Here is a 14,610-nt window from a genome sequence, read left to right as displayed (position 1 = left end):
GGGTGCTCCGGTTTCCTCCCACAGTCCAAAGATGTGCAGGTCAGGTGAATTGGCCTTGCTAAATTGTCCGTAGTGTTAGGTAAGGGGTAAATGTAGGGGTATGGGTGGGTTACGCTTCGGCGGGTCGGTGTGGACTTGTTGGGCCGAAGGGCCTGTTTCCATACTGTAATGTAATGTAAAAAAAAATGAATGCAATAGACCAAATTGAAAAAGGTACAAGTGAAACGCTGCTTAATCTGAAATGAGTGTCTGGGGACTTGGATGGTGAACATGGAAGAGATAAAGGGGCAGATGTTGCACCTTCTGCGAATGCATGGGAAGGTGCCGTGTGTGATGGGAGAGGTGTTAGGTGTGATGGGAAGGTGCCGTGTGTGATGGGAGAGGTGTTAGGTGTGATGGGAAGGTGCCGTGTGTGATGGGAGAGGTGTTAGGTGTGATGGGAAGGTGCCGTGTGTGATGGGAGAGGTGTTAGGTGTGATGGGAAGGTGCCGTGTGTGATGGGAGAGGTGTTAGGTGTGATGGGAGAGGTGTTAGGTGTGATGGGAAGGTGCCATGTGTGATGGGAGAGGTGTTAGGTGTGATGGGAGAGGTGTTAGGTGTGATGGGAAGGTGCCGTGTGTGATGGGAAGGTGTCGTGTGTGATGGGAAGGTGTGTTAGGTGTGGATGGGAGGTGTGTTAGGTGTGATGAGAAGGTGCAGTGTGTGATGGGAGAGGTGTTAGGTGTGATGGGAGAGGTGTTAGGTGTGATGGGAGAGGTGTTAGGTGTGATGGGAGAGGTGTTAGGTGTGATGGGAGAGGTGTTAGGTGTGATGGGAAGGTGCCGTGTGTGATGGGAGAGGTGTTAGGTGTGATGGGAAGGTGCCATGTGTATGGGAGAGGTGTTAGGTGTGATGGGAAGGTGCCATGTGTGATGGGAAGGTGCCATGTGTGATGGGAAGGTGCCATGTGTGATGGGAAGGTGCCGTGTGTGATGGGAAGGTGCCGTGTGTGATGGGAAGGTGCCGTGTGTGATGGGAAGGTGCCGTGTGTGATGGGAAGGTGCCGTGTGTGATGGGAAGGTGCCGTGTGTGATGGGAGAGGTGTTAGGTGTAATGGGAGAGGTGTTAGGTGTGATGGGAGAAGTGTTAGGTGTGATGGGAAGGTGCCGTGTGTGATGGGAAGGTGCCGTGTGTGATGGGAAGGTGCCGTGTGTGATGGGAGAGGTGTTAGGTGTAATGGGAGAGGTGTTAGGTGTGATGGGAGAAGTGTTAGGTGTGATGGGAAGGTGCCGTGTGTGATGGGAAGGTGCCGTGTGTGATGGGAAGGTGCCGTGTGTGATGGGAAGGTGCCGTGTGTGATGGGAAGGTGTGTTAGGTGTGATGGGAAGGTGCCGTGTGTGATGGGAGAGGTGTTAGGTGTGATGGGAAGGTGCCGTGTGGGATGGGAAGGTGCCGTGTGTGATGGGAGAGGTGTTAGGTGTGATGGAGGAGTAGACTATGTTGTCCTGGAGGGAACGAAATCTGCAGAATGCAGACGGGGGAGGGGAGGGAAGATGTGTTTAGTGGTGGCGTCGTGTTGGAGTTGGTGAAAATGGCGGAGGATTATTCTTTGCAAGTGGAGGCTGGTGGGGTGAAATGTGAGAACAAGAGGGACCCGATCCTTGTTCTGGGAGGGGAGGAAGGGGGTGAGGGTCGTGGCACGGGAGGTGGACCGCACGCTGTCGAGAGCCCTTTCACCCCTTTATTGCTAGCATCTCATCTTCCGACTAGGCACATTACATCTGCCGACATTTCCGCCACCTCCAAACAGACCCCACCACCAGGGATATATTTCCCTCCCCACCTCTTTCCGCCTTCCGCAAAGACCGTTCCCTGCGTGACTACCTGGTCAGGTCCACGCCCCCCCCTACAACCCACCCTCCCATCCTGGCACTTTCCCCTGCCACCGCAGGAAGTGTAAAACCTGCACCCACACCTCCTCCCTCACCTCTACCCAAGGCCCTAAAGGAGCCTTCCACATCCATCAAAGTTTTACCTGCACATCCAATAATATAATTTATTGTACCCGTTGCTCCCGATGCGGTCTTCTCTACAGTGGGGAGACTGGGTGCCTCCTAGCAGAGCGCTTTAGGAAACATCTCCAGGACACCCGCACCAATCAACCACATCGCCCCGTGGCCCAACATTTCAGCTCCCCCTCCCACTCTGCCAAGGACATGGAGGTCCTGGGCCTCCTTCACCGCCGCTCCCTCACCACCAGACGCCTGGAGGAAGAACGCCTCATCTTCCGCCTCGGAACACTTCAACCCCAGGGCATCAATGTGGACTTCAACAGTTTCCTCATTTCCCCTTCCCCCACCTCACCCTAGTTCTAAACTTCCAGCTCAGCACTGTCCCCATGACTTGTCCGGACTTGTCCTACCTGCCTATCTCCTTTTCCACCTATCCATTCCACCCTCTCCTCCCTGACCTATCACCTTCATCTCCTCCCCCACTTACCCATTGTACTCTATGCTACTTTCTCCCCACCCCCAGCCTCCTCTAGTTTATCTCTCCATGCTTCAGGCTCACTGCCTTTATTCCTGATGAAGGGCTTTTGCCCGAAATGTCGATTTCGAAGCTCCTTGGATGCTGCCTGAACTGCTGTGCTCTTCCAGCACCACTAATCCAGAATTTTTACCTTGGCTCATTACAGCCTGCTGGTCTCAACATTGAATTCAACAACTTTTCTGATGATTATCCCATCTCGGCCTCTCTATTTTCATTCTGCTCTGTAATTTTATTTCATTCATTTTATTTTTTAAAATTTTTTTTTCACGTTCTGTACCTCTTATTTCTCGATTGTCTCTCCTTCTCTTGCTCCCCACTCTCTCATCACCTTTTTCCTCTCCTCTTCCCCCTTTGCTACCCTTCTCCCCTGTTTTCCATTTTGCCTCTGCTTCATCCCTCCCCGCCATCCCCCACATATTTTGTCACATAGCACTGGCTTCAGCCTTGGTCATTCACAGCTCCTAATCTCCCTATAATCTCTCTGTGCACTGTCATTATCACCTCTTTATTGCTACCTTTGCTTCTGGAGCCATGACTCACCTTCTCTCAGCCTCGTATAAATACCTCCCTATTTCTCCCTTTTTTTAAGCTTTGACAAAGGGTCAGTTAGACTCGAAACATCAGCTCTTTTCTCTCCTTACAGATGCTGCCAGACCTGCTGAGATTTTCCAGCATTTTCTCTTTTGGTTTCAGATTCCAGCATCTGCAGTAATTTGCTTTAACCAGCTGACAAGATCAAACGAACAGATTTTAACCTTCACTTCAATAACTCCAATGGTCAGTGTCTGAGCAACAAAGGAGACAGAGATCCCAAAGTAACTAGAGCACCTTTCAATCACCACATGTGCAGCATGAGAAACAACCCAAATCCCGATCCAAATGTTTACTGATTTAAGTCAGGCTGATGATGCCTCCATCTTCCATCCGAGTGACCCTCTCTTTCAAGGTTACATACCATGCTGCCACACTGCCTAGAGTTCCATCGGAATATTGTATCTAATTCTAAACATCTCTTTTGGTAATGGTACCTGGAAACCTTCAGAGGATGGCTGAATTATGCCAAGTCTTTGAGACCATAGGTTATCAGAACTGGGGAACAAATACCTCTTTTTCCCTCCACTGGACCGAGACAAATTAAAAATGAAGGAAATCAACTCTGGGTGGACTAGGAGGAGTGTTGGGCAGATACTGGACAGAGCATTGAGCAATCACACAATGCTGCTCACCTGAGATGGTCATGAGGACAAGCTGCAGCAAACTTGGGTCGGAGGGTATTGAAATCCCCTGTAAGGAATGAAGGCAGATCGAGGGTCTTCAACTGCTCAAAGAAATGGGACGCCATCCTGCTCAGAGGATCAAGATGCAATGGGCTCTCAGGTGGTGGCAGTGGATCAATGTGCAGCACTGATATGGAAAGACTGTCAACAATCAGCCGGATAACAATCTGAGGTCTGGATTCATCATTGGAATGCGATTTGGAATGTAGACCTGAAAGAAAAGCAGACGTGTACAAAAAAATGAGAGAATATTAATAGTCTGAAAAACAGACATGTAGTAAGGAGGGGCAGTCTTTTAAAGCACCATAAGATCCCACCTTTTCTTGTCTGTTTTAGTCACTGCCCAATGATCTTTTCCCTTATCTTCCACCCAAAATATCCCCATACCTCCCCTCTCCTGCCCACTGCTAATATACTATTAAAATTAAAACCCATCACACTCACTCTTTCTTAATACCTTCAAACTGTGAAGTTCTTTAACTTTTAGTCCAATCAAGCATGCAGTCTGTCCCAATCTAACTGGTTTGCGGGACTGGCTGGGTAGGTGGGGATGGCTTGTGAGGATGCAGGGCAGGGCTAATGACTTGGTCCAAGGCCTGTGCTGTTTCCATCTGGAGGTTCATTCCTTCCACTCTTCATTTTCAACAGCACATTCTGTCTGCACCCATTCAAATATCTCCAGCCAACGCTGACTATGGGAAGATTTGCACAAGCCACCAAAATGAGAATTAGCTCTCTACTTATTCATTCATTCCTGCAAGGTGTAGAATCATAGAATACAGAAGGGGCCCATCATCCATCAAGTCTGCGTTGCCAAAAATACAACACCACCTTCACCAGTTCCACTCTCCCGCACTAGGCCCACAGCCTTGAATGTTATGACAATGCGAAGGAATTTGTTAAATTTGAGAGGATGCAGAAAAGACTTACAAGGGTTAAAAAAAAACACAGATGCCGGAAATCAGAAACAAAAACAAAAATTGTTGAAAAATCTCAGCAGATCTGGCAGCCTATGTGGAGAGAAACCAGAGTTAACATTCTCGGTGCAGTGACCCTTCTTCAGATTTACAAGGACGTTGCCAGGATTGGAAGGTTTGAGCTAAAGGGAAAGGCTGAATTGAATGGGCTTTTTCCCCTGGAACATTAGAGGCTGAGAGGTAACCTTTTAAAAGTTTATAAAATCATGCGGGACATGGATAGGTTAAGTAGCCAAGATCTATTTTTTTCCCTGGGGAGTTCAAATCTAGACGGCATAGGTTTAAGGTGAGAGGGGAAAGATTTAAAAAAGACCTAAGGGGTAACATTTTCATGCAGAAGGTGGTACATGTATGGAAGAGGCTAACAGAGGAAGTGGTAGAGGCTGGTACAATTAAATTTAAAAGGCATCTGGATGGGTATATTAATAGGAAGGGTTTAGAGGGATAACAGCCAAATGTTGGCAAATAGGACTAGGTCAGATTGGGATGTCTGATCGTTGTGGACGAGTTGGACCGAAGGGTCTGTTTTTGTGCTGTGTGACTCTATGATTTCAAGTGGACAGCTAAGTCCTTCTTAATGTTGTGAGGTTTCCCGCCTCAACAACCTTGCCAGTTTGTGCATTTAAAGATTCCCACCAACCTCTGGGAGAAAAAACCTTTCCTCAAATCCCCTCCAAACCTCCTGCCTTTCACTTTAAATTATACCCCCTTGTTACTAATCCTTCAACTAAGGGGAACAGCTGCTTTCAATCCATCCTATCCATACCTCTCATCAGGTTCTATCAGGTTCCCTCAACATTCTCTGCTTCAAAGGAAAGCAGCTGAGCTTATCCAGCCTCTCCTCATGCTCCATCCCAGTAATATCCTGGTAAGACTTGTCATCAATTCAACACACAAAAGGCCATAGACAGAAACCTAGGACCATCCTCCGTGTGGTCCTGCAGTCATGGAATCATGGCACGGACCACTTCATTATCTTTGCTGGTAATTCATTTCACACCAAGGCAGAAAATCTTCAGCTCGAGCTCTTGCTGTGCAATTCTCAAGCCCTCTCACAAGGTAATACCTTAAATGGATTTATAAATATCCACCAGCATTGAGTTGTGGAGTACAACTGTCACATTTAACTCCTGTTGGAAGTTTTCTATAGGCCTCCGAATAGTTCCAGAGATGGAGGGGAAAGGATAGCAAAGATGATTCTCGATAGGAGTGAGAGAGACAGAGTAGTTGTCAGGGGGGACTTCAACTTTCCAAATATTGACTGGGAACACGATAGTACGAGTACTATAGATGGGTCAGTTTTTGTCCAGTGTGTGCAGGGGAGCTTCCTGACACAGTATGTAGACAGGCCTACAAGGGGCGAAGCCACATTAGATTTGGTAGTGGGTAATGAGCCCAGCCAGGTGTTAGACTTGGACGTAGGTGAGCACTTTGGTGATAGCGATCACAATTCTGTTATGTTTACTTTAGTGATAGAAAGGGATAGGTGTATACCACTGGGTAAGAGTTACAGCTCGGGGAAAGGCAATTACAATGCGATTAGGCAAGATTTAGGAAGCATAGGAGGGGGAAGGAAACTGCAGGGGATGGGCACATTAGAAATGTGGAGCTTATTCAAGGAAAAGCTCCTGTGTGTCCTAGATAGGTATGTACCTGTCAGGCAGGGAGGAAGCTGTAGAGCGCGGGAGCCGTGGTTTACAAAGGAAGTGGAATCTCTGGTCAAGAGGAAGAAGGAGGCTTATGTTAGGATGAGATGTGAAGGCTCAGTTAGGGCGCTCGAGGGTTACAAGATAGCTAGGAAAGACCTAAAGAGAGAGCTCAAAAGAGCCAGGAGGAGACATGTTGGCGGATAGGATCAGGGTAAACCCTAAGGCTTTCTATAGGTATTTAAGGAATAAAAGAATGACAAGAGTAAGATTAGGGCCAATCAAGGACAGTAGTGGGAAGTTGTGTGTGGAGTCAGAGGAGATAGGGGAAGCACTTAATGAATATTTTTCAACAGTATTCACTCGAGAAAACGACAATGTTGTCGAGAATACTGAGACACAGGCTACTAGACTAGGTGGGATTGAGGTTCACAAGGAAGAGGTATTAGAAATCTTGCAGAGTGTGAAAATAGATAAGTCCCCTGGGCCGGATGGGATTTATCCTAGGATCCTCTGGGAAGCCAGGGAGGAGATTGCCTAGCCTTTGGCATTGATATTTAAATCATCGTCTACAGGAATAGTGCCAGGAGACTGGAGGATAGCAAACGTGGTTCCCCTGTTCAAGAAGGGGAGTAGAGACAATCCAGATAATTATAGACCAGTGAGCCTTACTTCAGTTGTTGGTAAAGTGATGGAAAAGGTTATAAGGGATAGGATTTATGATCATCTCGAAAAGAATAATTTGATTAGGGATAGTCAGCATGGTTTTGTGAAGGGTAGGTCGTGCCTCACAAACCTTATTGAGTTCTTTGAGAAGGTGACCAAACAGGTAGATGAGAGTAAACCGGTTGATGTGGTATATATGGATTTCAGCAAGGCGTTCGATAAGGTTCCCCACAGTAGGCTGTTGTACAAAATGCAGAGGAATGGGATTGTGGGAGATATAGCAGTTTGGATCTGTAATTGGCTTGCTGAAAGAAGACAGAGGGTGGTGGTTGATGGGAAATGTTCATCCTGGAGTCCAGTTACCAGTGGTGTACCGCAAGGGTCGGTGTTGGGTCCACTGCTGTTCATCATTTTTATAAACGACCTGGATGAGGGCATAGGAGGGTGGGTTAGTAAATTTGCAGACGACACTAAGGTCGGTGGAGTTGTGGATAGTGACGAAGGATGCTGTAAGTTATAGAGAGACATAGATAAGCTGCAGAGTTGAGCTGAGAGGTGGCAAATGGAGTTTAATGCGGACAAGTATGAGGTGATTCACTTTGGTCGGAGTAACCAGAATGCAAAGTACTGGGCTAATGGTAAGATTCTTGGTAGTGTAGAGGAGCAGAGAGATCTCGGTGTCCAGGTACACAGATCTTTGAAAGTTGCCACCCAGGTTGACAGGGTTGTTAAGAAGGCATACAGTGTTTTAGATTTTATTAATAGAGGGATCGAGTTCCGGAACCATGAGGTTATGCTACAGCTGTACAAAACTCTAGTGCAGCTGCACTTGGAGTATTGTGTACAGTTCTGGTCACTGCATTATAAGAAGGATGTGGAAGCTTTGGAAAGGGTGCAGAGGAAATTTACTAGGATGTTGCCTGGTATGGAGGGAAGGTCTTATGAGGAAAGGCTGAGGAACTTGAGGCTATTTTCGTTAGAAAGAAGGTGGAGAGGTGACTTAATAGAGACATATAAGATAATCAGAGGGTTAGATAGGGTGGACAGGGAGAGCCTTTTTCCAAGTATGGTGACAGTGAGCACAACGGGGCATAGCTTTAAATTGAGGGGTGATAGATATAGGAGAGATGTCAGAGGTAGTTCCTTTACTCAGAGAGTAGTAAGGGTATGGAATGCTTTGCCTGCAACAATAGTAGATTCACCAACTTTAAGTACATTTAAGTCGTCATTGGACGAGCATATTGACGTACATGGAATAGTGTAGGTTAGATGGGCTTCAGATTGGTATGACAGGTCGGTGCAACATTGAGGGCCGAAGGGCCTGTACTGCGCTGTAATGTTCTATGTTAATGACAATTCCTCAACAACACCCTTCAAACTTTGCTCATCAACTGTGATACCCACTTTGACATGCAGCACTTTCAGAATTCTCACTCGACCAAGGCTGAACATCTGAAAGTTGAAGAGCTGTCCTAGTACCCTGCTTCAACAGAACTGAGCAGTACTTAATTATGTGGAATAGTTCCTTCTGTAACTTACTGCTGGGTCGGAGAGGTCTCTGTGTTATTGGTAATTCTTTCGAATTAAATGCCGACTCCCGTACCATTCGGCCACCTTGCCCAGAGTGATCCAGGTAATCATCCCATGACGTGGAAAACTAAATCAAATAGAAAAATTAATTTGATATCTTAGTTTTGGATAATGCTTCGAGTGAAAAAAACAAGTTACTCTCAACTTATGGATGACTCTGACAAGACACATTTAATTACACAAAAGAACAAACCAATTGCTAGCCTCATTTCTAGATGGATAAAATTGTTACATGAAACTTGAACAAAACATCGGTCAGAACACACCTGCAAAACTGTGTGCAGCTCTGTTCTCCCTAATTATAAAAAAGCTTTAAAAGCACTGAAAACGATGCAATGAAGATTTACAAGGATAATGCCAGAACTGAGAGATTAACTTGTATGCCGGAAAATCAATTGGGGAAGGATAGTACTGGAGCCAATCTTAACTAGTCTAATGCTTGCTCAGCAGTAAAACATAACAATTAATAACTCCAGTCAACAAGTCTCTCCATGTATATCCAAGACAGACCTTATTTAATGCCCTTCAATGATCGCTGTATACAATTTCTCTCTAAGCACAACAAACAGGAAGGTTAGAACAGGAACCACAGGCTGAGCAGATCTGATTGAGGTCTTTAAAGTCACATAAGGGTTTCACAGAGTAGCTGTGAAGAAAATATTTCCACTTCTGGGTAAGTTCAAAGTTATGGGGTCACAATAACGAATGTTACAAAGCTTTCTTTATAGTGAGCCTTCAGAACGGATTGCTAGACCACTACAAAAGACATGGTCTTCAGCATGAGCCGGAATCACATAACTCAGAATGTACAAAGATGGCAGATTCCCTTCCCTGAAGTTGGTAATGTCAATGTAGTGGGGTCCCTGGGCTTTCTTTGCTCTTTAAGGTCAGTACATTCAATCAGACATTAGATAAGCACAGAAGAAAGAACAGAAGTATGAACTGATTGAAAGAGGTGAGATAAGGCTGTCTTTGATAATAAACCAAGACCAGTTCGATGAAATATCATTCTGGAAATCATGAGGGGCAGGGATAGGATGAATAGCCAAGGTCTTTTTCCCAGGGTAGGGGAGTTCCAAAATTAGAGGATATCAGTTTAAGGTGAGAGGGGAAAGTTTAAAGGGATCAGAACAGCAGAGGCTTACGCACGTATAGAACTAGCTGCCACAGGAGGTGGAGGAGGCAGGTACAATTACAACATTTAAAAGGCATTTGGATGGGTATATGACTAGGAAGGGGTTAGAAGGATTGGGTCAGACTGGGAGTTGGGCCGAAGGGTCTGATTCTGTGTTGTATGACTTCATGACTCTAAGTGTGGTGGTGAAATTGATGGGGTTTAATGACAATCCACCAATTTTCTGGTACTGGCCCACAAAATTACCAGGTCTCTTGAATTCAGTTTTGCCACCTGCCATAATAAGTTTGAATTTTCAAACTTGGGGTTACTACACCATAAATAACAACAATACCACAATAACAATCACATTACCCGCTGCATAGAATTATTTAACAAGTGCTGTCAATTATATACATTGTGGTGGTCAAGTTCAGTGAAGTTCAGACAACAATCTTTTAACATCTTGACGATATGATATTTCTTAAGGACCCCTGGACAGAATAAGGACCATCAGAGAAGCAACAACATTTCAGTTCTCAGTGGAAAGAAAGCGGCTAAGAGGGGATTTGACAGAGATGTAAAAGATGATCACAGGATTAGATAGGGTAGACAGTGAAAGTCTTTTTCCTAGAATGATGACGTCAGCTTGTAAGAGGGGGCAAAACTACAAATTGAGGGGTGATAGATTTAAGACAGATGTCAGAGGCAGGTTCTTTACTCAGAGAGTGGTAAGGGCATTGAATGCCGTACCTGCCAATGTAGTCAACTCAGCCACATTAAGGAGGTTTAAACACCTTTGGATAAGCACATGGATGATGATGGGATAGTGTCGGGGGACGAGCTGAGAATAGTTCACAGGTCGGCGCTGTATTGTTCTATGTTCTAACATTTCATATATGTTGGCATTCGTTCTTCTCCGCTTACCCCTGGTGTGCTCTGTGGAGAGCTGCCGGTTGAGTTGGCATGTGTGCTGCTCAATGATAACTCCATATCAATTGTTGGCTCTCCGAGGGGTGGAAGAGATGCCATACTGTTTGACATTTCCATGTCTGCCATTGAGAAGAAGACATCATCTTCTGCTGTGAGAAATGAAAGGTAAATAACGATTCAGAAATGAACACACTACTTAATCTGGCAACAGACATTTTGGTCGAGGATGGAGGAAGTGCTAAAAGGTTCACCCTTCCCATTCTTAATTGAGTTAGTCAACCTTAGCAAAGAGAATGAATGAAGGCTATCATTGATTGAGTGAGCATATATGATAGTGATGGTGAGCGGTCCCGGCTGCACTTATCTAGGCAAGTGGGGGCAAGTACAAGAGTAGGAAGGTTTTGCTGCAATTGTATACAATATACAAGATTATTAAAAGGTTTGACAAGGGTAGATGCTTAGAGGCTGTTTACCAGCTGTTTACTACAGACCGGTGAGCCTGACCTTGGTGGTGGGCAATCCTGAGGGACAGGATGCACATGTATTTGGAAAGGCAAGGACTGATTAGGGATAGTCAACACGGCTTTGTGCGTGGGAAATCATGTTTCACAAACTTGATTGAGGTTTTTGAAGAAGTAACAAAGAAGATTGATGAGGGCAGAGCAGTAGATGTGATCTATATGGACTTCAACAAGGTTCCCCATGGGAGACTGATTTGCAAGGTTAGATCTCATGGGATATAGGGAGAACTAGCCATGTGGATACAGAACTGGCACAAAGGTAGAAGACAGAGGGTGGTGGTGGAGGGTTGTTTTCAGACTGGAGGCTTGTGACCAGTGGAGTGCCACAAGGATCGATGCTGGGCCCTCTAATTTTTGTCACTGACATAAATGATTTGGATGCGAGCATAAGAGGTACAGTTAATAAGTTTGCAGATGACACCAAAATTGGAGGTGTAGTGGACAGCGAAGAGGGTTACCTCAGATTACAACAGGATCTTGACCAGATGGGCCAGTGTGCTGAGAAGTGGCAGATGGAGTTTAATTCAGATAAATGCGAGGTGCTGCATTTTGGGAAAGCAAATCTTAGCAGGACTTACACGTTTAATTCATTAGCAGAGGGATTGAATTCAAGAGTCGTGAAGTGATGTTGCAACTGTACAGGACTTTGGTTAAGCCACATTTGGAGTACTGTGTGCAGTTCTGGTCGCCTCACTTTAGGAAAGATGTGGAAGCTTTGGAGAGGGTGCAGAGAAGATTTACCAGGATGTTGCCTGGAATGGAGAATAGGTTGTACGAGGATAGGTTGAGAGTGCTAGGCCTTTTCTCGTTGGAACGGCGAAGGATGAGGGGTGACTTGATAGAGGTTTATAAGATGATCAGAGGAATAGATAGAGTAGACAGTCAGAAACTTTTTCCCTGGGTACAACAGAGTGTTACAAGGGGACATAAATTTAAGGTGAAGGGTGGAAGGTATAGGAGAGATGTCAGGGGTGGGTTCTTTACCCAGAGAGTGGTGGGGGCATGGAATGAGCTGCCTGTGGGAGTGGTAGAGTCAGAATCTTTGGTGACATTTAAGCGGCAATTGGATAGGTACATGGATGGGTGCTTAAGCTAGGACAAATGTTCGGCACAACATCGTGGGCCGAAGGGCCTGTTCTGTGCTGTATTGTTCTATGTTCTATTGTTCTATGTTCTATAATGGTAAGGTCCTAGGGAGTGTTGCTGAACAAAGAGACCTTGGAGAGCAGGTTCATAGGTCCTTGAAAGTGGAGTCGCGGGTAGATAGGATAGTGAAGAAGGCGTTTGGTATGCTTTCCTTTATTGGTTAGAATATTGAGTACAGGAGTTGGGAGGTCATGTTGCGGCTGTACCGGACATTGGTTAGGCCACTGTTGGAATATTGCGTGCAATTCTGGTCTCCTTCCTATCGGAAAGATGTTGTGAAACTTGAAAGGGTTCAGAAAAAGATTTACAAGAATGTTGCCAGGGTTGGAGGATCCGAGCTACAGGGAGAGGCTGAACAGGCTGGGGCTGTTTTCCCTGGAGCATCGGTGCTGAGGGGTGACATTATAGAGATTTACAAAATCATGAGGGGCATGGATAGGATAACTAGACAAAGTCTTTTCCCTGGGGTCGGGGAGTCCAGAACTAGAGGGCAAAGGTTTAGGGTGAGAAGGGAAAAATATAAAAAAGAGACCTAAGGGGCAACGTTTTCACACAGAGGGTGGTACGTGTATGGAATGAGCTGCCAAAGGATGTGGTGGAGGCTAGTACAATTGCAACATGTAAGAGGCATTTGGATGGATATATGAATAGGAAGGGTTTGGAGGGATATGGGCTGGGTGCTAGCAGGTGGGGCTAGATTGTGTTGGGATATCTGTTTGGCATGGACGGGTTGGACTGAAGGGTCTGTTTCCATGCTGTATATCTCTATGACTCTATGACATGGGCTGACGTCAACGACATCTACAGTTCTTAGGATAAGGGATCAGCCATTTTGGACTGAGATAAAGTGAAGTGTTTTCACTCAGAGGCTGTGAAACTTTGACATTCTCTCACCCAGAGGACTGTGGATGCTCAGCCATTGTGTATATTGAAGGCTGAATGGATAGACTTTTGGACTCTAAGGGAAAGAAGCAGCAATTGGATAGGGGGAAAAGTGGATTTAAAGTCATAGAGCAGTCATGGTTTTACTGAATGACAGTTTAGGCTTTAAGGACCACATGACTTATTTTCACCTAATCTTTTCATTCTTACAACATCATATTTGAGAGTGTGTATGAGATGTCAGTGCAAAGCTGAGCTTCTTAAAGTTGGTTTGTTTTTTGTTTGAGATTGTGACTTTGAATTATACCTCTGCTTGAAGTTGTTCGAACAGTTTCTGTCTCGTAATAGCTTTGCTCTGCTGAGATGCCAGGGGAACCCTTTTCCTTCTGCATGTATCGGTTGAGTTCCATTTGAATCAGATATTGATCCTCCTGCTGCATTGGCCGATTTCTCCGGCTCTTTGAAGGAACAGTTGTTGCCTCGGCACACCCTGAACAAACCAAAGATAGCTAAAGAATTGTTCCAGTTTCCATTGACATCAATTCAATTATAAAAGAAATATGTGCATTTATTCAACAGCACCCGATTGCGAATGGTCAGCCAGCCTACTTTTGCTATTTTGAAACGCTCACACGATTGCCTTTTTGAGTTTTCACAACATGGAAACATATATTCAGTAGTGAACCAAGGTGTCACACCGAGTTAGATTTTCCTTACAAATTACCAAACGTGATGGTCTGTGCTGAAGGAACCATGGAGATCAGGGACATTCTAGTTAGCAGTCCAATAACATGGCGAGATTTTATTTTTAAGATAATAGAACCTAGAAGTGTAGAAGCAGGCTATTCAGCCTATCAAGCCCACACCAACTCTCTGAAGATGATTCCACCCAGACACAGCCCACCTCCCCCCACCCCATCCCATCTCTGTAACCCTGCATTTCCCACAGCTAGCCCACCTAATCCTCACATCCCTGGACACCATGGGCAATTTAGTATGCCCAATCCACCTAACCTGCACACCTTTGGACTGCGGGAGGAAACTGGAGCCCCAGAGGAAACCCATGGAGACATGGGGAGAATGTGCAAACTCCACACAGGGTGTCACCCGAAGTGGGAATCGAACCCGGGTCCCTGATGCTGTGAGGCAGCAGTGCTAACCATTGAACCACTGTGCTACTCCTATGATTAGTGGAAATTTTCATGAAGTGATCGAGATGAAGGTGTGTGTTCTATGAAATGTCAGAAAGAATGGGGTGGAAGTACAACCTGGGATGACATGGACCTTCAGGATCTCACTTATCTGTCCTGGTTAGACAGTGGCTGTTCT

General features: G+C 45.6%; 1 protein-coding gene across 3 annotated transcripts in view; it reads right to left on the bottom strand.

The window, feature by feature from the left end:
- Positions 1-14,610, bottom strand: part of atg2b (autophagy related 2B) — a 115,500-nt gene that overhangs the window by 83,531 nt on the left and 17,359 nt on the right. For 2 of the 3 annotated variants that reach the window (XM_043696875.2, XM_043696877.2), the window contains exons 8-11: positions 13,589-13,771; positions 10,727-10,881; positions 8,635-8,752; positions 3,756-4,017 (exon numbers count right to left, since the gene is read on the bottom strand). In XM_043696875.2, coding sequence (XP_043552810.2) covers positions 3,756-4,017; positions 8,635-8,752; positions 10,727-10,881; positions 13,589-13,771 — 718 coding nt within the window. The remainder of the gene's footprint in view (positions 1-3,755; positions 4,018-8,634; positions 8,753-10,726; positions 10,882-13,588; positions 13,772-14,610) is intronic. The other variant, XM_043696876.2, reaches the window with a different exon arrangement.

The sequence above is a fragment of the Chiloscyllium plagiosum genome, unplaced genomic scaffold (assembly GCF_037043375.1).
Source record: "Chiloscyllium plagiosum isolate Xiang-an unplaced genomic scaffold, Cpla_swu_hap1 HiC_scaffold_8, whole genome shotgun sequence".
NCBI lineage: Eukaryota > Metazoa > Chordata > Chondrichthyes > Orectolobiformes > Hemiscylliidae > Chiloscyllium > Chiloscyllium plagiosum.
Note: the sequence above shows the minus strand (reverse complement) of the source record. Positions and strands in the feature narration are given on the sequence as shown.